Raw genomic sequence first — 25772 nt, 5'->3', positions numbered from 1 at the left:
CACACACACACACACACACACACACACACACACACACACACTCAACTCCAAAGTAGTTTCGTTCCATTCGTTTATTACTTGATTCGCCTTGTCTTTATGGACTTTCACCCTCCCTAACTATCTCCCCACCCCACCTCCATACCCTTTTGTTTTCACTTCTCTTCTCCTTTTCCCTCCTTTCGCAGCCATGTTTACCACCCTACAACACAGATGCGCCTGCAGAACCCGCACACCCCGTACATTGTTTTCATAAATACCCTTTCACCCAATCAGTCTCGGGGGTGGTTGGGGGAAGGGGGGGGGGTTGTTGTTTTTATCCCCCACTACTTGCGCCGCATGGCCATTACATTAGAGCACTGCGTGGCTTACCCCGTATACAATGTGTCAGAGCTGTTACAACAAACGGGCCAGCCAGCCAGCCACTCACTAACCAGTCCACCCACCCCCACCCAACCTCCCACCCCCATCCCTTCCGCTTTTCCTTAAAATTGTTTACCACCCCTTCTTCCAAGAGCGTCTAGGCTCATCTTAACTCCAAGACAGGCGGCTGGACTAAAAGAGGGGAGAGAGAGAGAGAGAGTGTGTCTGTAGCCCTCTATAGATCAGCTCCGCGAACTCACTCGCTAACTGTAAAATTAAAACTTGCACACTGCACTGAGCGGACAGACAAGACGTTTGGGGAATAGCCGTGTGGATACTAAGGCACGGGAGGGGGGGGGGATCTACTAAGGGAAAATAAAAAGGGGGGGAGTCTCGCTCTATAGAGGTCATTTGGGACCGTCCAGTATAATAAATTGTCGGGGAGGCTGATCGGGTCTTACTTTTGAGTGAGTGAAGAGAAGTACCCCATCATGAAGAAGATAGCTGTTGTTCAGTGCTAGATAAAAGCCCTTAAGACAGAAATAAAGAGAAAGAAAAAGAAAACTGGACCTGCCAAAGGCTCGCTCCAGCTACCCCTTGGTCGCGTCTGGGATAGTTTTATTTTTGCGTCCTTATCTTTCATAGTTTCACAAATATTTAAAAGCAGTTTTAAACACAAAATACACTCTGATCATTTCAAAACGAGGAAACTGGAAATAAAAACAGCAATTCACAATGACAATACACAAGAGAAGAGGTACGATTTGTCGGTGACAAATTCAAACCATAACATTTGTACTTCACTCCTCAACACTGACAGATGACAAACATCAAACAAGCCTCCTCCATTCATTCCTTTTCTTGCATTTTTAGAGAGAAAAAAGCATACACAGAGCAAAAAACAAAAGCCACACTTACCATGATACGCTGCTTTGGATGTCCCACGAACAATGTGCTTAAACTCCCTATCGATATCAGGATCGTGCACCTTGATAAGAATGTACTTGAATTTTCCGTTCTTGTCAATTTCCACTTCGGGTATAGAAATCAATTTGGGGTTTTTGTAAGAGGTCGCTGACGCCATATGAGATGCTGCCATTTTGAGTCTTGAAAAAAGTCAGTCTGCAAAAAAAATTAAAGAAACCATTGATGTACAAGTAAGAGAGAGACAAAGACTCATTCATCTTGGTAAGTTGTAAAGGCAAAATTGGAGAAGAGGCTGAACAGTATTTAATAAACATGAACATTTTTAAACAATAACAATATAAAAGTCAAACACAGAAAAGAGCATAAAAACAAACTATTGATAATTGTTTCCGTAACAAAAGTGGGCGCACTAGATCTAGATCTCTTCAGGTTCAAGTTTGTCAAATTCAAAAAAATAATTTTATTTCAAGAGAACAGAATTTTCTCCCTTAATTTATTTATTGCCTTTTTTACCTTTACAGGGAGGGAGGAACAGACCAATGAAGGGATGGATACATTTGCGTGGCATCGCAGTGAAATCAGGCGCTCGACAAATCAAAGAAACTGATATTTTTCAGTCCCTTGGGGCTACTTTTTTTCAAATTCATTTCGGGTTTAAAAACTTTTATTCCATTTAAACAAGACATGAGAGCGGATTTTACTGAAAAGCTTTAGTCAAAGGCATAAAAAAACTAAATTCGTCTGGTGTATCAGGGGTAAAATTAGTGAGAAAATGACCACCAAAGTTTGGTGGTTTTCGAAGCTTAAAAAGTATCCTCGGAAACTACAAAGTATTTGTATTTGAGACGAAACCAAAAGGTGCCTTACTGACAGTTCATGTATGTTAAACCTGAATAATTACTAATAAGACCTATTACTCAACAGGTTTCTAACAGGACCTAAAATAAGTACGGCTAGACTGGCAGGCCAACCATACTTAAGCACAGCTAGATGGCTAGGCCAGCCTTACTTAAGAACGGTTAGACTGGCAGGCAGGCTAGCCGTACTTAATAATGATGGCTGAATTGTAAATAAAATTTTGGTTTGCAATACAAGTAACCTTAAATATTTGTATTTCAAACAAAACCAAAAGGTGCCTTACTGACATGCATGTATTTTAAACCTGAATAATCACTAGATCATTGATGCGATCGAGAAGAAGAAGAAGAAGACTAGATCTAATGAAACCTGTGCACTCAACAGGTTTCAGTCAATTAGTTGAATTAGGGCCTAACATAGATCTAAGTAAGCCTACGGATAGACTGGTAATGCATTTACTAAGGTCTATTGAAACTGACTGATGCATCACACTTTGCTCCCACACCATATGTAACACGACATGATGAAAAATCAATTAAATGTACGCATGCATGCATGTACAAACTTATATACACACACATACACTCACTCAGACATAACAACCATAAAAAAGTAAAAGTAAATGTTTTAAAAGTATAGAATCTAGATCTAGCTCTATTTCTCCGAACGTTCAGAAAAATAAACTTGAACTCTATTTCTCCAAAAAGTTTCCGTTCTCGAGATTTGTCGTATTAATAAGCAAATGGAGTGGCCTGTATGTTGTGTGTGTGTGTGTGTGTGTGTGTGTGTGTGTGTGTGTGTGTGTGTGTGTAAGTGTGTGTGTGTAAGTGTGTGTAAGGTGTGTCTGTGCAAGTGAAAGGATTTTAGTTTTTGCTGGGTGACTAAATGCAAAATAGGTCACTGCCAATGCCGAGCAGTCTTGTTTTCTCGCAGTACCTTTTGAAGGTATTTTTAAATGAAGCATAGTCCAGGAACATTGCACCAAACACAACTGAAGTATCAAAATATTCAGACATTTAAAAATCTCTAGATCTAGCTCTAGAAATTGAATTATTTGCTGCAAAAAATGCTTCTTCCCAGTCCTCGCAGAAAGACAGAATGGAAGGGTGACGCCTAAATCTCGCAAATAGCCAAAAATCGAGTTAAAATTATTTTCCCGAACGTTCTGAAAAATAGTCAGTTCGTTTGTATTGTGTGTTGTTTCGTCTCTACTAACTAAGTTAACTATGTTTAAGGTTGCTTGATGAGTGAACAGTTGACTGTGGATGCCACAAGAGATGGCATCACAAAGATCTTTTTTTTTTGGGGGGGGGGGGGGTAAAGAGCAATCATCATCTAGACCTAGGCCTAGATCTAGATCTAGATCTAGAGTCTAGCTCTACACTCGATGTAGTAGATCTATCAGTCAGTAGGCCTATATGCCGACTGTGACAGTGGCCACAATTGAACTGCTGAGACCCGCGTATTTCGTCTGCAGTGAGTGTGACATAACTGACCGTCACTTCTCATTAATTGATAAATTTATGACTTGCAAAATATACTGACTGACAGCCAACTGCGGACTGTGTATTCAGTCCACTTGCACGAAAAAAATGAGAGGTAGATCTAGATCTAATGTAGATCTAGATCTAGATCTATACGGTTCTTAACCTCAGTCAATGACTTACTCAACAAAGCGAGAACGGTGAAAACAAAAAATTAGTAGAATGTAGCTTAAACTTCGCCGGTTTTTTAATCATCAGCTGATTTCTTAGCTTTTTGCGGTTGTAGTTTTTAATTTTTCGGCACTGGGCCAAAGAGCGAAGGGTTTGAGTTATTTTCGCCCATATTTGTTTGGTGCAATAAACATCTATCGTTAGAAATAATATTATAGAGAACTCGCAGACAAGACTCACTGTAAGTTAATAACAAAGTCAGACGACGCTAATGCGTAAATGAGAGAAGTATGAATGACAAAAAAATGATACGGGAAGGGTTGTTTGTAAACGTCCAGGCGCCAAAGTGATGAATTATGTCTTGAAACGGAAACAAAAGTTGGCAAAGTGGAGCAGTCAGACAGTGGTAGAAAAATTATGCACTCCGTTTTATCCAAGAGAACACGTAAAATACGCAAAAGCTGGGGAGCAGACTACCTTTAACACAACCTATTCCGCTGATGAAGGGGAGTGAGAGAAGCGTGGTGTTTTACAAGTTTCTTTCCACGAGGCATTCCTCGGATGAAGCTCTGCGGGAAAGCGAGAGAAATGCGAAAGAGAGGAAGGCTACGGTGCCACGGGCCCAGCGTAAGAAAGGCGAGGGATGGGGGGAGGAACGGAGCGGGGGAGGAAACACAAATTGTGGTGCCAGTTGTCGGATGCGGAACGAACCTGAAAACAGTGCCTGCCGGCTACAGGTAAACTTTTGCTTACCCGAGTTTGAAAGTAGGAGCATTCCTGTGCCGTAGTGGAGGAAGGCGTTTGGAGGGGGGGGGTGTGCAAGGAGCGTTAAAAGTTAATTCGGAAAAGACTGAGGATTGCGACAGGGAGGGGGGCGGGGGCAGTAGCCAGCTGTAGGGGTAAGGGTGGGGAGAAGATTATAATCAGTTTCTAGATCATCTTGCTTTCCTAAATGATGGGTGAGTACCTCAAAAAACTCTCCAGAGGGTTAATTATTACAACTTTATGATAACGGTCTCGCAGACTTGTATTGTTTGCTCTGTTTTCCTCCTGAGAAAAGTCCATAGGCCTACATCCTCCTGGTTAACACTATCGGCGGCTTGTCATGTTCTATTGAAGTGATTTATCTCCAGTTTCCTTCTCATTTTTTGCTTCCAAATCTATCCCAATCCAACGCTCTCTCCCTGACGTCTATGGTTTCATCGTTCGGCTCTTGTCATCATGAGGAAAACAATTTTAGAAAAACAAAAACCCACACCGTGAATTCAATTCCCTGAGGTGGGAAGAATATTTTAATTTTATCCTCATATAACCATCGTTCTGCAGGGATACACTATCTTACATAGCTTAGGGCCAGGTTAGCCCTGACAGACAGTGTTGAAGAAACCCGGCTCCAATAAAGACATATTCTAGCTTGTGATAGTGGCACATGTAACGTAGTAACGTTGAGCATTTAAACACTCACCACCACCACCAGCGAGAGAGAGAGAGAGAGAGAGAGAGAGAGAGAGAGAGAGAGAGAGAGAGAGAAGGAGAGAGGGGGAGGGTAAGGAAGAGAGAGAAGACTTTGCTGAGGCATCCATGCTGAGGAAGGACATGAACAGTAGTACGTGCCCTTATTATATTATATTATTGATTTCTGCCTAGAGGAGAAATCCCTGAAACTGGCGGTGAACTAAAGACGATGTGACACTTTTGCTGTTTCAGGTTTGGAGGTGGGATAGCCTTGAGACTAGTAGAATTTTCAAATTAAAAATTTTATACAGGTTCAACGTTTCGCCCGGTAAAGGGCTTCATCATCACCATCATCATCATCACCTTCCTCTACGGGGATCAAGGCATAGTGCCACGAACAAACACTTTCCACTTTTCCCTACCCCGGGTTAGCCTCTTGATGTTATTCCATGTCTTCCAACTTTTCTGTACATAAATTTGTGTCACTCTTTTCTAGGTTCCACACCGTCTTCCCGTTTATCTTTTACCCTGTGGATTCCAATCCAATACTTTCCTTGTCAGGCAGCTGCCTGATTTCCTGAGAGTATGTCAAATCTATCGCCACCGCTTTCTTTCCACCTCATCTCTGACTGGGCTCCGTCTTGTTCTCCTTAACACTCTCTCGTTGGTGACCCTGTCTGTCCATCTGATCCGCATTAGCAACAAAGTCAGCCAGGGAAAGAACAAAACGGGACGGTACTTCTTGACTGAACTTAAAAATATGACTGAGCTGACTCGAGTCTTAACTGACACAATAGTGAACTGTAAAACGAATTGCGCCCGTTTTTCTGTCTATGTTGCTCAGAAAAGTACAGCTCAATCGCTGTTCAGCCCGTACATTAAATCTACTTGATTTGCCTTAGGTCCTGAAGAAACAAATGTGTTAACCCAGTACCGCACTACAACAAAACGGCATACAGTTTTGTCGGTGAGTTATGAGACAATGAAAATTAGAAGCATAAACACGACAAAATTATAAGTACTATTTCACTTATTTTCATAGTCCACAACTGACTAAGAAAACAATTGGGCTTTATCCATCTCGTTACAAAGTATTCATGTAACCTTACAGCATGCATCAGAATAACATTGAGTATGTATCTAGCTTAACCCTTCCAGCCCCATACGCGTATATTTTCAGCAGTGCTTGCACCTCCCACCGTCCCAAGAGTGTAAATTCTCAGTTTCGGGGGGTACCGAATTTGCGCATTTTTCGAAATTAGCGAACGTAAGTAAACTTTAATTTTCATAATATTTGTTCATTTACTATTAAACATTGTTATATGTTATTATCTAAACCACATTACAAAGATACTACTTCACTTTTTAGAATGATCGTCTCTTTTTCTGAAATGCTGCTGTATATACTGGGACTGGGATTAGGAAGTGCACAAAAATGGCTGGGGCTGGAAGGATTAAGATTATTATTGTTTATATTACTGTTCTTTTATATCATGCATCTGATTGTAAGCCAGCGTGTGTGTGCCTGTGTGTGTGTATGTGTTTGTGTGTATGTGTATATGTGTGTGTGTGTGTGTGTGTGTGTGTGTGTGTGTGTGTGTGTGTGTGTGTGTGTGTGTACTCTAGGGTGTCAAATAAACTGGGAAAGGGGGGGGGGGGGTAGGAATTTTTAAAAGGGCGTTCGTGGACAAATGGTCCAATATTAATAAACGGGGGTGGGGGGGGGGGGGGGAGAATAAAAAAAGAGGGGGGGTATGACACATTTAACTTCGTACAAGGAACAAATCGGTCTTATGTCTCCTTCAGTGAACAAAAGAACAAGAGATCATGAAATTTTAGTGATTTTAGTAAGTTACTGTGACAACATTTCCCATTTAGGAACACACCAGTTTCATTAAAATACATAAACCAATGTACAAAACTTTTTTAAATGCCCAGAAAATTGAGGTAGCCAACCCGGTACCGGTACTAATACGGATGGTCATTTGCCATTTACACACACAAAAATGTTTCATTCAGGAATCTAAATTCTAGATATTATGTTTCACGTGATCGTCGGTCGTGGCGAGCTGGAAAATAATAAACCGGGGGGGGGGGGTATGGAAAAAGGAGCGGCGGCAGGGGGGGAGGGGGACGCAAAGAACTGGAGATTAATAAACGGGGGGGGACGCTTATTTTATACCTTACAGTGTGTATGTATGTGTGAGTATGCGTGCGTGTGTGTGTGTGTGTGTGTGTGTGTGTGTGTGTGTGTGTGTGTGTGTGTGTGTGTGTGTGTGTGTGTGTGTGTGTTAACCTTCCTCTCCTATCCCGTAGACCGGATGTCCGTCGGGGCGCTTTTGAAGATTTGGCCATCAGCTTCCTCCACTCCTTCCGCCTTCAGCTTTCTTGAGCGTGTCTTTGAGTTCCAGGCTTGTTCATTCCTTGATGTTCTCCTCCCAACTCTTCTTCGGTCTGCCTCTGGTCCTTTTCTCCTGGACGCTGCCTTGCCGGGTCATCTTGGCAAGGCCGGATGAACGGGTGATGTGTCCAAACCATTGCAGCTGGCGTTTTCTGACCAGAGTGAGAAGGTCAGCATATGGTCCAATTTCATTTTTGATCCGTTGTTTGAAGTCATCATTTGTGATGTGATCTTTGTATGAGATATCAAGGATTTGTTTGGAAGCATCTCATCTCCACACCTTTGATCCTTCTTTTAAGGTCTGCATTCAATTTCCAGGATTTACATGCATACAGAAATATTGACATGACCAGGGAACGCATCAGTCTGATCTTTGATCTGATTGTGATGTTTCTGTCGTTCCAGATGCTTTTCAACTTGGTCATTGCAGCTGAAGTTTGCGCTATTCTAGAGATTATTTCTGGTTTTGATTTTTCGTCTATCACTATTGCACTCAGGTATTTGAAGCTGCATACGGTCTCAAGCCTCTAGATGTTTACCTGGATGTCCACTGTGATGTTCTTGCTGCTGTCAGACATCGGCTTGATCTTGTCAGCACTGATTTCCATGCTGTAGGCTGTGGGGGTCTTTTCAAGACGGTCTACTAAGCTGACTAGTTCCTGCTCTTGTCCTGCAAGGCGTCTATGTCGTCAGCAAAACGTACGTTTTTAATCGTTCTGTCCCCAATACTGACTGTTCCTTCGTGATCTTCAGTGCATCTGTCATGATCCTATCCAAGAAAATGTTGAAAAGAGTGAGTGACAGCAGACAACCCTGGCGTACTCCCACTGTTGTGTGGAACCATTCCTCAATATTGTTGAAAAAGACTGCACTCGTAGCTTTGATGTATAGCTTGTCTATGACTTTGATCAGGTTGACATTGATATTGTAAAAGTTCATGGTTGCCCACAAAGCCTCCTGCCATACTCTGTCAAAAGCTTTTTTTGAAGTCCACAAATGCGTGGTGAAGCTACTGTTGGTGTTGGAGGTACTTTTCCGTAATGACTCTCAGGTTGAATATATTTGTTCAGTTGTGCTGCGCCTAGTCCTGAAGCCTGCCTGTTCTCCTGCTATGATTTTCTCTTCTTGTGGCTTCAGTCTGTTAGAATGACTGAAAGCATTACTTTACTAGGATTGCTAATCAGGCTAATGGTACTATAGTTTTAGTTTTGGCATTGTTGAAGATTGCCTTTCTTGGGAAGGATGATGATCAAGGTTTGAGAACATGGTATTGGCCACTCACCTGTCTGCCAGATCTTGTCGCAGATTATCCATAGCTTGTCTGTCACCGCATCTCCACCTGCTTGAACTATTTCTGCTGTGATGTTGTCTATTCTAGCTGATTTCCCTTTCTTCCATGATGAGACTGCTGCCACTACCTCTTCTGTTAAAATACTGCTTTTGCCATTGTCTCGTGATTGGGAGACATTGAACACTCATGGATTTCCTGTGGTTTTGTGGATGTACAGTTCAGAGCAATATTTTGTCCACCGGTTCTGAATGTGTGTATGTGTGTACTTGGTGAAACACCAAAACAATGTGCCGGGATCTGGGCAATAAAGATGTATCTCAACTTATCTTATCTTATGTTAACATCGTGAGTGTTTGTTTTGTGACCTTGCTACAACACTATCGGGTTATTTCGAGGTTTCTCGCTCTGCAGCAAAGGTGTGAAAAGTGGGGGGAGCTCATAAATAAAAACCCATCAAAAACAACATGACTGTAATGCCTAGAGAATGCATGTGAAGCCTGCGACGTTTGTTAGCAACCTTTTTTTTTTCTTTTTTAGGGGGGGGTTGGTAACTTTCGTTAGTGTAATTATGGGACATAACAACGATATTATTATTCAGGTAGCTTAATTAACATGGTTGTTTCCCTTTGACCATGTAACCAACCACCCCTCTTCACATCCAGTATTCACTGTAAAGTTTTATTTTGAAGCTACTGAAAAAGCTGGGGGTAGATCTATACAAAGGAGATAGAAATGCGAAAAAGCAAAAAGTCTTGGCCAGTGGCTTAATACTTTTAAAACTTTTTTTTCCCCTAAAATTATTCAGCTCATTTTTCTGCTGGAACAAAAGTGTTAATTTAAAAGATTGTATGGACTCTTTTCTGGCGATGAATTTGCAGTGTTAATAGAACATGTATATTATTGTTGAATGTTGGCTTCAACGTCAAAAACAAGGCTATTGTAGACAACACAAAACAATATTACTGAAGACTTTTAAAGTCTCTTGCTTCTTTGGCCTCGAATGCGCTGTAATATTTCTTCCGTATAATTCTCTGATACTTTTATAAATTTGTATTTTCGCAAACGGAAATAAAATATCAGGAATCAGGGGGAGCTAACAAAAGTTTGTTGACACTTAGAGACCGAGCAGTTACAGAAATTTTTATTGCTCAACGGAAAAAACAGCTTGTTGTCATTATTTCCAAACGACAAGCATCCCCTTTTTACAGTGCGAAACTGTACTTCAGTCAGTAGAAAAACACAATAGTCTATGGAATGAGCTTTGTGAGTGAGAATTTAATGGGGAAGTTATTCAGCAAGCGAAAGAAAAGTGCCGGGTAAGTACGCCTGCTGCTGTAGCAGCGTACACTTCAATTCACCCCACGCCATTATTATAATTTTAATCGTATATAATTAGAGCATATTATTTACAACTTAACAATCGTTGTATTAGTTCGTTAGTTGTTTACTCTTATGTTATGAGCTGCCGGCGTTATCAATATTCTCTGTTTTTATTGTGTAATTAAGAGCCCAACAAGTGAAAATACAAGCCTCCTACTAGATCTAGATCTAGATATATTAGATCTAGATTCTAGTATGAATAGTATGATGGACAATCAATTACCAAGACTAAAGATAGTTAAAAAATAAACTAGATCTAGATCTCTAGATCTAGATCTAAATCTAGAAGAACAGAACTATGATTTCTCAAGACACTAGAAAATTTCATTTTCAGAAAAGAAACAAAGCAAGGAAATAATGAAAGCAGACCAGGTGGGCCGCTCATTTTTATGAGAACAATTAGGAAGCGACAAATGAATTTTCATGGACACTTGACTACTAGCTGGCTTTGAACATCTTATAAAGTGGGAGTGGCTTGCTGGAGATAAGAGTTTAAAAAGATTTGATGTGTGTTCATATGTTAATGACTAGGACATCATGTATTTCTTGAAAGTAGATGCTGATTTATTATAATAGTTTGATTTTATAACACCTCTCTTTTATTTTAATACTCAATATGTGTTTCAAGGGTTACATTTTCATATTATGTAGAGGAGGTATAATGGTTCATAATCTAGAAGGAAAATAACGCTTGTTTGAATACCTAATCATGCCACAGGAAGAGTAAATTTAAAATTCAAAGAACATTTTTTTAATTTAAAAAGAAAAATCTCATGAGGGCTGTAAATACAATATCCACTTATAAAGCCCTTTGGATGAAAGAGTTCGCTGCAACTTTCATTTTTTCTTCCTTTGTCTCTACTAAACCTATTGGGCCAAGTGCTCTAGGCTGCTGTTAAAATGACATGTGCGTCTTGTGGGCTGTTGAAAAGCTTTTCCAAACATGAAGCAAAAATATTTGTTATTTTTATTTTGTAGGCCTCGCTCGAGCACAAAGCCAGTCAACGAGGATATGAGAAATACAGATCACCTAGGTGGAGACAGTGTTGGTCAGGGCCCAGCACTAAAATCTGACATTGCTTTAATACACGGAGATGCTGTTGCTAGTGTCAGTTCTGTTAAGCCTGGGAGCTGTGTGTCAGGGAGTAAAGACCAGGTGTGTATCAAAAAGAATTTTCACCAACTTATTCATATATGCAAATATTTTATCTCAGGTCAGTTTGGAACATTTTGCACATTTTTTGAGTGGTGTTGTGTCTGAAAACTGTTGATGAGTTTAATAAAGTTCCTGAAGCTTGTGATTTGGTGTTATTGTGAATGAAATTTGACACAGAGCACCACTGAGCATTGAATGGCTTGAAGCTATATATTCTGTGACTTAAATATTTTTACTTTGTCTTTGCAGATGGTAATCCTTTATGACTATGACAAACGAAAGATACTGGAACAGTGGACGGGTCATACAAGTGCTGTAACCAAGGTGAATATTTCTCTTCTCAGTTGGGTCTTGGACTGCGACAACTCTTTCTCTTAAAGACAAATTTTTGTCAACATAAAATCGAAAAGAATCAGGTCAGATCCTAAGGGGTAACACCAAGCCTATTATTATAGGGTATTCTCTACAGAGATGTGATTTGTCACACCGTTGTTACTGTTTTGGTTACGTATAATTTATAAACCTTTGAACCATCTTGTACCGAAATATCTGTATTATGTATAAAGGCAAATACCCTGAAATATCGGTTTGACACACCCACCTAAATATGACGCATGTTTACAGAAATAGAACACAAATACAAAACAGCATCAATAATACACAACACCAGCATAGTTGTATTACAAGAAAAAGAAAAAAAGGAGATAAATCAATACAATCAACCTTAAAATGAGCTGTAGAAAAATATATTTTAAAAAACATTGAAATTACTCAGGAGCCCAGGGTATAACCGATTTAAGACTCAGGAGTCCAGGGTTTAAAGGGTTAAAATCTTGTCCTAAATCATGAATGGGAGAAACAGAGAGAGTAAATTTGTTCAAAATATCATCATCATTGCCTTTTTCACCCTGCATCAGGGTAAAGACCACGGATAAACACCTTCCACCTTTCTCTATCCTGGGCTAGCCTCTTGATGTTATTCCATGTCTTCCCACTTTTCTGTACATCGATTTCTGTGATTCTTCTCCAGGTTCCACGAGGTCTTCCCCTTGATCTCTTGCCCTGTGGGTTCCAATCCAAAACTTTCTTCGTTATGCAGCTGCCTGACTTCCTGAGAGTATGTCCAATCCATCGCCACCGCCTTCTTCCTACCTCATCTCTGACTGGGATCTGTCTTGTTTTCCTTAACACTTCCACATTGGTGACCCTGTCTGTCCAACTGATCCTCAGTAGCTTTCTTAGACACCTGTTCAAGAAAACCTGGATCCTCTTTATGCAAGTCTGTGAAGCGTTCCATGTCTCACATCCATACAACAGGACTGACTTCACATTTGAATTGAAAATCCTCAGCTTTGTTCGAAGTGAGATATCTCTGGTCTTCCAAATCCTATCCAAAGATATGAAAGCAGCCTGTGCTTTTCCAATGCGGGACTTTATTTCAGCACCTGTTCCTCCCTCTCTGTCAATTATACTCCCAAGATAGCAGAAGGATTCCACGTTTTCTGGTGCCGTTCCTTCTATTGTGACCTGCTCCTTTCGTTGTGCATCTGTCCTTAGGACCTTTGACTTTCCGGGGTGGATCCTCAATCCAACAGACTCCGATAGGCTGTTTGATACTGAATTCTTTGCTTGCATCTGTTCCTGGGTGTGCGACAGAAGCGCCAAGTCGTCTGCAAAATCCAGATCGTCCAACTGTGTCCATGGTGTCCACTGTATACCATTCCTGTGTCCTCTGGTGGTTTCCTTCATCAGTCAATATGAAGAGGAACGGTGATAGTAAGCATTCCTGTCTCACACCAGTCTTGATGTCAAAGCTGTCAGTGAGCTGGCCATCATGTACAACCCTGCAACTTGTCCCTTCATACATGCTCTTGATGAGGTTCACCAACTTCTGTGGGATTCCGTGGTGTCTCATTATCTTCCATAGTGTTGCTCGGTCTATACTGTCAAAGGCCTTCTCATAGTCAAGGAAGTTGACAATCAGCTGGGAGTTCCACTCCAGGGACTGTTCCACAATAATCCTCAGCGTGGCAGTGGTTGAGCGATTTTTCCGGAAACCAGCCTGTTCATCCCGTAGTCTTGGATCTGTCCTGTCTTGATTCTCTCCAGAATGATTCTGTTGAAGACCTTACCTGGTATTGAGAGAAGAGTGATCCCTCTGTAGTTGCTGCAGTTGCTGAGATCCCCCTTTTTTGGAAGTTTCACTAGGTGTCCTTCTTTCCAATCCTTTGGGAACTTGCTCTCATTCCAGATCCTGGTAAACAGTGGGAGGAGGATGTCTGCCGTCACACTGGCATCTGCTTTTAGGGCTTCAGGTGGAATCTGGTCGGGACCGGCCGCTTTACCTTTGTTCAGCTTCTTAATAGCATCCAGAATCTCTTGTTTTGAAGGAGCATCACAGCAGATAGGGAACTCATTTCTTGCTGGCAGTATGTTTGGTGTGTTACTCGGTGGTGGTCTGTTCAGGAGACTGTTGAAATGCTCTACCCATCGTTTAGACTGAGTTTCCTTTCCAAAAATGCTTTTCCCCTCTTGGTCCTTTACAGGTACTTATGGTTTCCCATATTTTTCAGCAAGTGTCCTTGTAGTCTGGTAAAGGATTCGCATGTGCCCTCCTACCGCTGCTTCCTCTGCCTTCTCTGCCAGCCTGTTCATGAATTCCTCCTTGTCCTTTCTTATTGATTTCTTGACATATTCAGCTGTTGTTCTGTACTGCTCCAATGCATCTGCTCTTGATCCTCTTGTTCTACTTGCATTTGCTTCTGCCTTCAGCTGTCTTCTTGTCCTAATTAAATCCAATGAGTGTTGGCTAATCCATTCCTTGTGCTCCCATTTCTTCACACCGAGTATTTCTTGACATGTTGATGTAAAGACTTCTTTGACCTTGGTCCAGTGTGTGTCCACCTCCGTGTCCTCTCCGCCAAGATCAGCCAGAGGTTGAAATCTGTTCCTCAGCTGCAGCTGAAACTCTTCTTTCTTGTGTCCGTCCAAGAGACTTACTTGGAACTTGGTTCTTTTGATTCCTGTGCTGGTTCCGTGCTTTTTGAGTGGAAGCTTGAGTTTTGCCAACAGCAGATGATGATCCGATCCAACATCTGCCCCTCTCTGTACTTTGACATCTTCCAGTGAACGCCTGAACCTACAAGAGATACAAAAATGATCTATCTGGTTCTCCGTCACTCCATCTGGCGAAACCCATGTGGCCTTGTGAATCCTCTTGTGGGGAAAAACAGAGCCTCCAATAACAAAACTGTTGAAAGCACATATATTTACGAATCGCTCACCGTTCTCATTCATTTGTCCCAAACCATGTTGTCCCATAATTCTTTCATATCCCACGTTGTCCTGACCAATCTTGGCATTGGCATCTCCCATTATGATGTTGACATCCTTCCTTGGTAGTTTGTCGATGACCCCCTGAAGCTGGCTGTAAAAGGCATCCTTATCTTCATTAGAAGCATCATTTGTTGGGGCATAGATTTGGACTATTTTCATGTTGATGCTCTTACTCCTTGTAGTGAATGAAGCCATGATGATCCTTTCCCCGTGTGGTTCCCATCTTCTAGGTGACTTCTGTGCATACTTACTCAAAATGATTCCCACTCCTTCCGCATGGTACTTGTCTTCCCTCCTAGAATACAATACTTGTTCCCCCGAGCTGAGCTGCTTCTGTCCAGACTGTATCCAGGGTGTTTAGCTGACTCCTAGTATGTGCAGCCTGTATCTCTTCATCTCTTGTACTATTTGAGCTTCATACAAGGTGCGAACATTCCACTACGCAATCCGGAGAGACTTGTTCGACAAAGAAGGTTTCGGGTCAGAAGAGTCCTTTTGGCTTTGTCCACTGTCCTTCATTGTTCCTGCTGATGCAGAAGCTCCTCCGTCTCCCAAGATCGAAAAATAAAAAGCTGTGTTTGTCCGTGTTTCTGTAACTTACTGTTTTTTACTGGGTTGGGTAGTTGGCCCTCCGCAAACTGGCACTTTTCGGGCGACCAGATCTATGCACTTTTAGTCGCCTCTTACAACACGCAGTATCACGGCAGGTGTATTCTTTGCTCCCCCATAGTAAAACTATGGGGCCCCCCACCAGCAGGGGAGTGTTGAAAATATGGCTTCCTAAAAAGATGGGTTTAAAAAAATCTCAACTGGTATCTCATTTATCTTTTTATTTCATCTTTTTATTTCTCTTGTTTATGGATTTGTTTATGCTTTCCACTGTGGTGTATAACTTGCATTTGAGCCACTAAGTCTGGGAATGTTGCTGTCTTCTCTGCAAATCCAGGTCACATATGGTAGATCCATTGATGCGGTATTCAGCTCATCCCGAGACAAACTCATCAAACTATGGAAGCCAGGCCGGACTGCCTCCCAGCAAGACTTCAGGGGTCATGCCTTGGTGGTTACAGCAATAGATCTAAGTCAAGGTATTCATGTTTTTTACTCTTTCTGTGTCTATCCATGATACAATTGAAATTGTCCACGACAGCCACACATTGTCCTGGAGAAAAGTGGATGTCTTAGACAGGTAGATGTCTAGGACAGAGTTATTTGAAGAAATAAAGGGGGGAGGGAGTAAGTGGGATGTGGACGTTTGTACAGGGGATTGTCTCTGATATGTGGCCCTTAGAAGAGGTTTGATTGTATATCGTTGTTATGTTGGGGTTTTTTCCTCCCCTGCAAAATAGAACCTTTTTATATTTGTAGACACATTGTGGGTATAAAGTATACTTCTGACATCTTCTTCTTGTCTTGTAACTAACGTCTCCCAACTCTTCCCTCCATTTTTAGCGGAGGTAGTACTTTATAATACACACATTATGTTGCATTTGCTTTTTGACTGTAGAAGCATTTTAAATTAAAGAAGCACAAAATGTTTTATATGATTTCTCATGTATGTATCTGCAAACACAGCTCAATTTAGTATGATTTGGAAACAATCAAGTAATCTTTGATGTGTACTTTGGAAAAGGAGTCGCCATAGAGTTTATGCAAACTCATTTCTTTTTTACTCACTTCTTCTCTTTCGCTATATAACAAAGCTCAATTTATACAAGTGTGTTTCTCTTATTCTCTCTTTCCTACATCGTAAGATAACAAGACTCAATTTATACAATCATGTTCGTTATATACTCCTTTTTCTTTAGAAAAGGAGACTCAAGTTAAACAAACATATTCCTCATATTCTCTTTTTTCTTCAGATAACGAGACTCAATTTATACAAACATGTTCCTCTTATGCTGCCTTCTCCTCCCTCCTCAGATAACAAGACTCTGTGCAGTGGATCTCGAGACAACACTGTAAAGCTGTGGGATGTGGAGACAGCAGCTTGCCTCAAGTCTAACAGCATTCCACAAAACCTGGTGATTCTTCTGCTACTTTTATTTTCTCTCTTGTCAATTTTGTTTCTTTTTAACGATATTGTATTCCCAGCGGTGTTTTTTGTTGTTTGTGATGGTTCCATTTGAGGATTTTACATTTAGGAGTCGTAAAATGATAACTTATAAACCATGTTCTCCGTGTCCCTTATGTAAATGATTATGTGGTCTTATTTGATGGTACTTGTGTAGTTGAGCAGTGGCACTACTGGCAGAGCAAGGCATTCCAAGATACAGCTGGACATTCTATCATTTTCTTTACCATACACACCCACCCCTTCCCCTTTCAGCTCACACATAAATGTGTATACTGAGAAATATAATTAAATCAAAAGAAAATTTGATACGCTATCATTAGTAAAGAAAAAAAATTGTGTTTAAAAAAAAAGTCAGCTCAATTTTTGGATGAAGTATTTATTGTTGTGTTGTACTTGAATTTTTATATTGTTGGTTGTTACATCAATTTGACATTTTGTTGTAGGTGACAGATGTAAAGTTTGTCCCCAACTCCTCATTTGTTGTGCAAACAGGAGAAGACAAGGAGGTCAGGTAAGTTCAAAGTAATACCGAGACCAGCTTCTCATACAACGTACAGGAGCTTGATGTATAGAATATTAAGTGATTGAGTACTTTGTCTTTCATTTCTTCGTGCAGTATGTACCATATGTCATTTCCTTACTCTCCCAATATATTTTCTGGCATGTACACATTAGTCTCATTTAGCATCATCTTCTTTTCCGAGTATCAGATCTGGAGATGACATTGACAATCGTGGTACCCCACTCCTTCCAGCTGTCTGTCTTCTTGATCAGTTTTGGTTTTGTATTATTTGTGGCAAAGTTTTCAGGCCATCTGTGTACGTTGCTCTTTGTCTTCCTCTGCTCTTTTTCCCTCTATCTTTCCCCATGGCAGCAGTTTCTCTAGTCTATTAGTATTAGCATCGTCTTCTTTTTTTGACCTCTTGGTCAATTGGTTGTAGTTTGGTTTACCTCGAAATACTACATTTCTGAGAATCCTATTGTATCATATCAAAATAATTACTGAACGGCACACTTTAGCAAACATATACTTAAACACTCTCCAAGGCTCAAACTGGACATTGTCTTTCCTTTGTTTTTGCTCAGAGTATCGTTCGTGTAAAAATTAAAGCTGAGAATTAGCCGATGTTTGTTTCAGATCCACTATTTTTAGAAGAAGAAGAATCCACGTACAGACTAGCAAGCCTATAGCAAAATCGGCGAGACACAAAAAACTTTTCGTTATGTTCTACAGATTTCTTGATGTATGTGATTTGAATACAAAGAAAATACATTTATTAAAAAAATTCAGTTCTGAAAATCTGTTCACTTTGTGCATGTTTTGCTGTGAGTGTGTTGACTGTGTGCATGCCAGACTGCAATTCGATTGTGTGCTATCCTTGAACCTTTTGAGTGGGTGGTTGGCGGGTGCTCTGGTGTGGTTTGCTTCTTCTTTCCTATCAAACATCTATCGCCCTTATCTTCCCTTCTTCTTTATGTTTGTTACTCTCTTGTAACAGCTCTAATCTTGTGGCGCTCATATGACCTTATGCAGTTGTGAGTGCCGTAAAACCTCTACTTAAACTAAAGAGCCTTTTGTCTCTGTCACTCTCAACAGAGTATTTGACACGCGATCACTCAACCCTGTGTTCAGCTTCCCCAAAAAGCAGTATCTCCAGATGTGTTGTGACATCAGCGCTGACGGGAACTTCATCGTCTCCTCCAGCAACGGGTTCTCCGGCAATGGTTGTGAGGCAACGGTATGTGTGCCCGTGTCCTCGGAAACCTGTTCAAATGTTCGAAGCCCAGAAAGCAAAATTTTTTATGGGAGAGAATAAAAACTGTTTCATTCTTTTAACAATTATACCTACATTACATATTTTTCCTAGTTTGTTTTTTCAATAGTCCTATTATGAATTTGAATTTTAACAAAATATTTTTCCAGCACATGCAACAACTGATACCACAGATTTAAAACTGCAACATAAAAACTTTTCAACATTTTGGCCGTAATACATCTCAACAACGGGCCCGACAGTGTGTATTTTTTATCTGAATATGTTTACACTTGGGTGTGGTTTGTGCACTGCTGTAAGTGTGTCATTGTGCATAAGTATAATGAGTGCATTTCTGTGTTGATCCTGAGTCTCTGTATATTGATTTTCTAGTATATCCACCCAAAATGTCCCTCGTGGATCAATAAAATTGATCTTATCTTATCGTATCTAATCTTATCTTTTCTTATCTTATCTTATCTCATATCTTATGTCTATATATATAAAGTGATTGTGCGTGTTCTTTGTGGTAGTGGTAGACATTTATTTTAATCTCTAGGTTTTATCTCTATGCACCTATAGGATGCTGTGGCTCATCAATTTCTCAACCTTTTTCCGTTTTCCATAACAAGGGGAGGGAGGGAGGGAAGGAAGAGGTGATGAGTGTTCTGCTTTGTTCTGCTCCTTCAACCATTTTCTCCAGTGTTACTATCATCCTAAACTACCTTTTATTTTAGTAAGCCAGTTATCATGACAACTGACCGTAATCTACAGCTCTACCAACCAAGTTCTGCTTCTATATATATCAATACATTTTTATATTATGTTTGCTTTTACCTAGTGGGAACTAACCTTAACTTCTTTAATCAATTTGTTCAACTTCAACAAAAGCACTTGCTGTTTTCTCCTAGACATTTATGTTCTCGTCCGAATAATTTCTTTTTTGGTTTTTGACTCAGCTTTGGGACCTTCGAAGTCGCAAATTGCACTTGGAGTACAGAGGTCACATTGAGGCTGTCGAAGCCTGCCTATTCTTGCCTGGTACAGAACGCCCCCTTGTAGCGACAGCATCCCGAGACTGCAGTGTAAAGATTTGGAACATGCTCAGTGGAGGTAAGTTATTGGCGGGACTAGAGTAACATGTTTGTTTGAACTGTTGTTGTTGTTGCTGTTGTTGTTGCTATTGTTGTTATTGTTGCTGTTGTTGTCATTGTCATCATCATTGTTGTTGTTTTTGTTGCTGTTGTTGTAGTTGTTGCTGTTGTTGTAGTCATGGTCATCATCATTGTCTTCGTTGTTGTTGTTGTTTTGGTCATTCTTTTTGATGTTGCTGTATTGTTGCTGTTGTTACTGTTATTGTTGTTATTATAGTCTTGCTTCCAGGATTGGCATCTCTGTTGGGTAACGATTAACTTATTTTTGCAAATCCTCGCGGAAGGTGTGAGATTGATTCCCATGTTGGAAAGTCATTTTTATTGCATATCACCATCTGTCTGATCGGATGCTGTTTGACAATCAGCCTTGGTTGGTCTCTATGGGCCGCGCAAAATAACTCAGCCTTCTAAATAAACTAGATTGTGTTGATGAGGGCCTTTAACATTCACAACAAGTCATTGTTCCAGTGATGAGAGACCCCTGCAACTCAAGGCCTTGAGTGATTGCTGCATATGATCTTCTTTTGTGTAATCCCTTAGATTATATTCTCTGCGTATGATCTGAGATGGAAAACTACAGTTGTTGAGAACTTGTCAGTTGGTTAGCTGAATTATCAGGAAAACAGCCTTGCACCATTTTCTTACAAAAATTTAATTTTCTTTCTCGTCTTTTACTTGTCTTGTAAGGGAATATTTGGCATCGCTGTTTGGGGGGGATGGAGGCTTGGAGGTAGGTAGGGGGGGAGAGAATGCCTCACTCAACAGTCTTGCATTTGATTAAATAATACTTTCTGGAAAAGTCAGCAGTACCGGTAATGGGAAAACCTTGCTTTTCATTTTTTTGTCCCCTCCAGCCTGTGAGACCGAGTGCTACCTCAGTGGCTCAGGCCCCCTCACATCCCTGACTGCGTACAGTGATGGCAGGTGAGTTATATACAACCTCGCACACACATAGCGAAATTGGGGGGGGGGCGTAAATCTTTTTACCAAGTACAAATTTCACTGTGTGAGAGTTTTAAGTACATAGATATACATGAATTTTTTTTAAATTGAGGACCTAACAATCTGTTCGCTGTGTGCATGTTTTGCTATGTGTGTGTGTGTGTGTGTTCACTATGTACGTGGTAGACTCTATTACCTACGTTGTAATTTTTTTAAAGATGGTCAAGCACATACTTACTGAGCAAGGAAATATCCACTTTCTGCCCTCACCCCCTCACCTCCTTTGCCCCCTCCTCTGGGCTCCTGACTCTTTCTGCAGCCTTTGTACTGCTACTCCTTGGCTCCTTCTCACTGCTGTCTTTCAGCCACACCCCTGATCTTCTGGTAGGAAAGATCTACACCTAACCTTCTGGCACAAGGGCGAAAAATCTCGGAGGTCCCCCGTTCCAGTTGCATACGTTAAGGATCCCTTGATGGTCTAAAATTGATAAGAGTATGCTTCGGCCACCACCTGGGCAAAATTTGAAATTTCTGCCAAACCAAACTGAAAATGTTCAGTGTGTCCTGTGCGCTGATATGACCTTATGCAGTTGCGAGCACCATAAAACACTTACCTTAAAAACCCACAAAACAACCGAGGGTTTTTCTCTATAAAAATGTCTGGTCTGTTTTCGGGTCACGGTGTACAATGAGGGGGTAGTACGTATATGAGGCTGTATCCGCTACTGTAATTATAGCCACCAAGCTGAAGCAGCTATTCCCACCTGGGTGAAGTAAGGCGAGGGAATACTATATTATGTGTAAATTGTGCCCTCTCGACTCGGGTTCGAGGATCCTGTGTCAGATTCTCCACAAGCTTAATAGGACTTGAAAAGAATACTCGTGGCAAATGATCAGAAAAGTGGAATGCTGCATTTTTATAGATCATAATTTGTTTGCCAACTTGCTATCTACAACCCACTTACGAATTCCTTTCCCAAGGACACGTCAGGCCCTTGTCAGGATTCGAATGCACAAAATTATGGTTGCGAGTCTGAAAACCTAAACATGCACACACTTATCTACACCCCACCCTCCAAACACGTAAGTATGATATATACACTCACACATATATGTATTCACATACACACAAGCACACAAATGATTTGCCATTGAATGGACAAACAAAATTATGTCATATGTGGTACTGTAAGCTTTCAGAAGAAGTACATAAAGATGCTATGTTGTCTACCATTCTTTCTGTACAGTATACTCGTGGGATCCTTCAGTCAAGGTGTTCATCTCCTCAAACTCCAAGGAAATTACTTGACGAAAGCCTTTCATTACTGATGGGAACAGAAGTGGATGACTTATGAAATGCGTTGTTTATGGTGTAGCTTTCCTTTTCACGCAGCACCTGCCTTCAAATCCTGTGGTCAATATTGGTTGAGATGACGATGACTTTAACCTTTTTTGGTTCATTCTACGTGTGTGCTGTGACTTGCCAAAATTTGACGCTGCTCACTATTATTAGAACATTTGCATGTCTTTTCAGGTGTAGGTCTGTTGTGGGCTTACTGTTGTTGGTTTTAATGTATCTTCAGCACATTCCGTGTGTATCATGTATGTTGCCATGATTATGGGTTTTTTCTAGGTTGGTAGTCAAGTTTTATAAAAGAAGTTAATGATGTTTGAATAAAAATTCAATGAGTGCTGCTTGCATGTCATGTTACAATGATTTATGGTATTGCATGTCATGCAAGTTATTTAATGATCCACTTTAAAAGAAAAACTGATGGTACAGTTGAAAGCGGTCTATATCGGCACAGCAAGAACGACTTAAGATTTGTCAAATAAAAGAAACTTACATTTGATGATAATTATACTTTCCACAAGTACTCAGAACAGTATGGTTTCTTTTGTGGTCCTGTGAAATGAATGCTTGCTCTCTAAATAGATTTGTTTAGTGATTAATCGTTGTGATTTAGATGGCACCTTATTTTTCTATCTATGTTTTTAAATAAGCCTGCATATTGTGCATCTGGCAGTCTTATGAACACATGATTTTAAGAGAAAGGAGGCAAAGGATGACACATAAACTGAAGCGGTTTATTTTCTTTCTTGCTTTCTTGCCTGTTTGAAATAATTTTTTTGGGGGGGTATAAATGCAGTTTATACTTTTTATGAATGGAATGTTATCAGTGTATCTTTTTGCATGTTTTGTTGACTTAAAACCAATGTTTTGAGGTGCCTCTTAGTTTGAATCACTTCAGGGATTCACTGGTTATAGAGATGTTTTACTGTTTTAGATGAAAGGCAAAAAAAAGGAAATGTGATTATGAATTATGCATTCTTTACTTTTGTTGTGACTTAAGAGTATACGAAACTATGAGTTTGGATGGAATGTATGAGCAAGAATGATGGCTAAAAAAACATGCTGATTTCTTTTCCCCTTTTTAAAAAAAAAAGATTATTGTCATTGTTGTTTAAGTTTTTCCAAGTGCATTTAAATAATTTTCAGATTACAATACCAGTGTTCTAATTGTTCTTATCTGAACTTTTTTCCTCCATTCAAGCCAAATTATGATGAATTGTTTTTACCAGTTATGTTATTATTATAATGATGTTTTAATGATTTTTTCCCTGTGCCTCTTCCTCTCTCTCTGATGTTAAAAAAGGCAATCCACTCACGATATCTTCGCAATAATGTTCAAAGTTACCACTGTTAAGAGCAGACCTCATTACAGCCAGTATTGGCAAGCTCATTATGGCGATGGTTAATTTTGACAACATATTATTATAAGGACAACACGAAAAATCATGTTATGGTAAAGACATTTCTGTAACTTTTTTTCTCATTAGTAGTATTGTAAAAGTGCCCAATCTCCTATTCTCACTCTCTACTGTACAGATGTTAAACTTGTCGTTTGACTGTCAAAAGGTATAGGATTAGTCATCATTAAAAATGGATTATCACAAGCCATTGGTAGTTTTCATATATATATATATATGTGAACCATCAATCTTGTCTCAGTAAAGAGATGTAGCTTTGCTGTTAATCTTATCTTCCCTCGAATAAAGGAAACTACACATTGCAGCTTCATTTTATTGTTGAAGAAGCAGCAATTGTCATGAAGGAAAGCTACGAGGCCAACCTTAGCATTCAAGGTTATTGGTGTAAAAATCTATGTACTTTTTTTATTTTATTTCAGCATTTGTTGTACATTGTAGTGGTCTATGTGCTAAATATCATTGAAGTTAATTAAGAGAGTTTTGTTTAAGTTTTTAAACTCAATTGTTTAAAGAGGACCATTCTTTCACAACACACACACAGGCCTCTGTTTTACTATACATGCAGCTTCTTTGATTTTACTATCTATAACATTTGCCTTAGTAACTGGTGTTTTCTCTGTTGTGGAGAGGGGAAAAAGGTGGAGAGAGAGAGAGGGAGAGAGAGAAAATGAGAGGAGGGTATAATTGGGGAATATAGGTTTCGAAAGAGAGGGTGAGAGGATAAAAAGAGGGTTGTGGAGGGGAAAAGGGATAGACAGAGAAAGAACGGAAAAAGGATGAAGAGAGAGAGAGGGAGAGAAAAACTACGAGAGAAGGGAGAGAAAAAGAGAACTTGTAAAGAAGGGAGGGAGAAACAAAGAAAGAGTGAAAGGGACCAAGTAGAAGCCTGGTCTTGGGAAAGAACGGTTGACAGCGTGACAAGTGAGCCTGTGAGCTGACAGAAAGAAATCTGTCCTCGCGATTTTATGCACCCTGCATAATTAATTTAGTAAAATTTGATCGTTTTTTGCATAATTTCTGATTATTTTCCTTTATCATTCTTTTAGTTTAGTTTAGTTTTAGCAGAGGTTTTACGGCGCTCGCAACTGCATAAGGTCATATGAGTGCCAGAAGATTAGAGGTGTTACAAGAGAGTCCCCAGACCAGCGGTAGAAATTACCCTCTGAAGAGAGTCATCCAGGTCTCCATAGAGTCTGTATCATTCTTTGTAAAAATTTACAGAATTACATAATTTCACATTTTTGGGCTCAGTTTGCGTAATTTCAGATATTTTTTGGCAGAAAACTGCGGGGACAGAGAAATAAGCTGAACTTCATGAACTCGACATACAACTTCCATATTTTACTCAACGTTTGAAGCATCAGGTTACCTATTTATTATATTAATGTAGTGGAGACCACTTGAACTGAACAAATTTAGTATAGATTGTGAAGCGCATAGAGCTTGCTGTTGAGCGGGGATTTGCGCTATACAAATGCTATCTATTATTATTATCTATTATTAGTATTTAATCCGAAAATATTAATAAATGGAAAGAATATAAAATCCCTGATTTTTTAAAACTTGTATTTGAGGAACTTCTGTAAACCGAACATCCCATTAAACCAAAGAAAATCCGGGGGTCCTGCAGATTTCGGTTTAAGTGGATTACACTAGTTACTAAAGAAAAATGTGAACTAAGATCTGGTTCTATTGCGATTTCTGTCACCCTAATTACTTTTCTTTAACCCTTCGTTTCTCAATGCATTTTCGTTAATACTCTGTATTATGTTAATATTAATGTGTGGTCTGTTTTATAAGTTGGGCTGAAGAACTTCAGTAAAAACAGAAGAGGAAGAAAATTATTTTTCCTAAATGATGCTTCATTGCTTAGTTAGAGTCTAGACTATTAAATCCATTGAATCACCAGTATGTATACCTGCATGTGTTTTTACGGTCCTGTACAGCCAAGAAAATGTTCCCTCTGGGATAATAAAGTATTATCTTATGTTATCTTACTTGTCTATTTAAACATCCTTATTTGTGAAAATCTTTTAAATGACCAACCTTTTGCTGGAAAAAGTTTTGCTAGGACCTAGAGCCATGGTGTAATGTCATCAAAATGACAAAGCGTAGTTCATTACGACTAAAGGAATTTGTCTGATGTGCAAGTCAAGTGTGTGAAGTTAGTGTGCGCAAAGTTTTCATGTCTTATTTCCTAAAACGTCACTTGATACTCAATGTTATGTTAATAATTTGTTGAACAAAGGACGCC

The 25772-nt window shown here is 39.9% G+C and overlaps 2 protein-coding genes across 2 annotated transcripts; one reads left to right on the top strand and one right to left on the bottom strand.

Moving 5' to 3' along the window:
• Positions 1-1278: 1278 nt before the first annotated feature.
• Positions 1279-4378, bottom strand: LOC106013428 (14 kDa phosphohistidine phosphatase-like; the record flags this gene model as incomplete). The annotated part of the gene is given in 2 exon segments (XM_035972869.1): positions 1279-1482; positions 4278-4378. A coding segment is annotated over 1 exon segment (181 nt), but the record flags the coding sequence as incomplete, so codon positions are not given.
• A 5120-nt stretch (positions 4379-9498) lies between these two features.
• Positions 9499-24334, top strand: LOC101851680 (WD repeat-containing protein 31). Its single transcript, XM_013089144.2, has 10 exons — positions 9499-10263; positions 11306-11483; positions 11733-11807; positions 15766-15907; positions 16743-16843; positions 17340-17407; positions 18494-18635; positions 19610-19763; positions 20659-20728; positions 21994-24334. The coding sequence occupies exons 1-10, from the start codon at positions 10202-10204 to the stop codon at positions 22073-22075; spliced, it is 1074 nt and encodes a 357-aa protein (XP_012944598.1). The 5' UTR covers positions 9499-10201; the 3' UTR covers positions 22076-24334.
• The last annotated feature ends 1438 nt before the right edge of the window (positions 24335-25772 follow it).

This window comes from Aplysia californica, unplaced genomic scaffold (genome assembly GCF_000002075.1).
Source record: "Aplysia californica isolate F4 #8 unplaced genomic scaffold, AplCal3.0 scaffold00881, whole genome shotgun sequence".
Lineage (NCBI taxonomy): Eukaryota > Metazoa > Mollusca > Gastropoda > Aplysiida > Aplysiidae > Aplysia > Aplysia californica.
The sequence above is the reverse complement of the archived record's forward strand: the minus strand, read 5'-3'. Positions and strand labels throughout refer to the sequence as shown.